A 1,567-nucleotide genomic window follows, 5' to 3' on the forward strand; every position below is an offset into this window, starting at 1 on the left:
TTCCGTTTTGTCAACACTACAGTTCAATTCGACTGCTCCGGGCATACGACATAAACGGCAACAAAGAACCATGAATCCTTTAAGTATTTTTTGTTTGGTGGCCATTTTGGCTACAGCAACAACAGTGTGCGGTAGAAGCAACTCAATACGTGATAACCTGAAACCCACTGAGTGGATTTCTCAGCGTGAATTGGAGAATACACCTTCAGTGGATGAGATCACTTTCGAAAGGTTGCAGGAAATGCCTGCTGAGGAGGCCGCCGAATTGGTAAACAAGATTTGTAAGTATTGAAGCGTTTGACTGGGAATGTAGAATTCAAGTTAATTTAGCAAAATTTTACTTGCAGATCACTTGTCGCAGTTGAGCCGGAAAATTGAACCCAGTTATGCTCCCAGTCCCAGCGATATTCCTGCCTACACCTACACACCCACTGGTCAGCGTGTCAACTTCAAATTGAATCAGCTAGTTTCTACCGCCCAACAACAACCCCATTTTGGCCAACAAGAAGTCACAATTTTCATCACTGGTCTGCCACAACAGAAACTGCGTGACGCCGCAAACGCCAACCAGAAACTCGTACAGGCTTATTTGCAGGCTTACAACGGACAAGTGCAGGTACAAGGTGGTCAGGACTATGACTATGTGCAGGATACTTCATCGAGCGAGGAATCTTCTAGCCGTTCTAACAACCAACAGAACACACCTACTGGTAATTTGGTGGTAATTGATTTGGGCGCCGTCATACGCAACTTCGAAGAACTTGCTCTACTCGATATCAACCGCGTCGGTGCTGCTATCGGTAACAGTTTGGTACAACTAACGTCGCAAACTAATGTACCCCAGGAAGTGATCTATATTGTTGCACAAGGTATTGGTGCTCATGTTGCCGGTGCAGCTGCTCGTCAATACACACGTCAAACAGGCAACACGTTGCGTCGTATTACTGCTATGGATCCCACAAAAGTCTTTGCACGCAAGCCCAACACTTTGGTCGGCTTAAGTCGCGGCAATGCAGATTTTGTTGATGCCATCCACACTTCTGCTTATGGCTTTGGTACCGCTGCTCGTGTAGGTGATGTTGACTTCTATCCTAATGGTCCATCTGTTGCTATGCCTGGCACTGATGACATAATCGAAGCTTCCTTACGTGCAACACGTTACTTCGCCGAGACAATGCGTCCAGGTAATGATCGCAACTTCCCGGCGGTCGCAGCCGAATCCCTACAACAGTACAAAAACAACAATGGCAATGGTAGACGCGCTTATATGGGTATTGCCGCTGACTACGATCTCGAAGGTGACTACATTCTGCAAGTGAACGGTAAAAGTCCATTTGGAAAGAGTGCACCTGCCAAAAAACAGAACTCCTACCATGGCCTACATCAGACTTCCGGCCGCACCTCTACGAACAACTAAACTGTAGTTGAAGGCGGAAAAGTAAATGGCAGAGCTTTAAATAGATTTTGTATTTAATTTCCCTTGCATTAGACATTTTTTATAATTATACTCTAAATTCCGACATAAAGCTGTAAAACTGATTTGTAAATAAACGCAATTGGTATTAAA

General features: G+C 44.9%; 1 protein-coding gene across 1 annotated transcript; it reads left to right on the forward strand.

The window, feature by feature from the left end:
• LOC106614250 (vitellogenin-2) lies at positions 1-1,567 on the forward strand. The gene is made up of 2 exons (XM_014229878.3): positions 1-281; positions 348-1,567. Exons 1-2 carry the CDS (start codon positions 71-73, stop codon positions 1,415-1,417), a joined length of 1,281 nt encoding a protein of 426 aa, XP_014085353.2. The 5' UTR covers positions 1-70; the 3' UTR covers positions 1,418-1,567.

Source organism: Bactrocera oleae, chromosome 5 (assembly GCF_042242935.1).
Source record: "Bactrocera oleae isolate idBacOlea1 chromosome 5, idBacOlea1, whole genome shotgun sequence".
In the NCBI taxonomy this organism is placed as follows: domain Eukaryota; kingdom Metazoa; phylum Arthropoda; class Insecta; order Diptera; family Tephritidae; genus Bactrocera; species Bactrocera oleae.

Excerpts from the sequence above, each read along its gene's own strand:
- LOC106614250 (XM_014229878.3), top strand. The coding sequence starts at position 71 with ATGAATCCTTTAAGTATTTTTTGTTTGGTGGCCATTTTGGCTACAGCA. Across the intron at positions 282-347 it reads CGAATTGGTAAACAAGATTT|ATCACTTGTCGCAGTTGAGC; the intron begins GTAAGTATTGAA and ends TTTTACTTGCAG.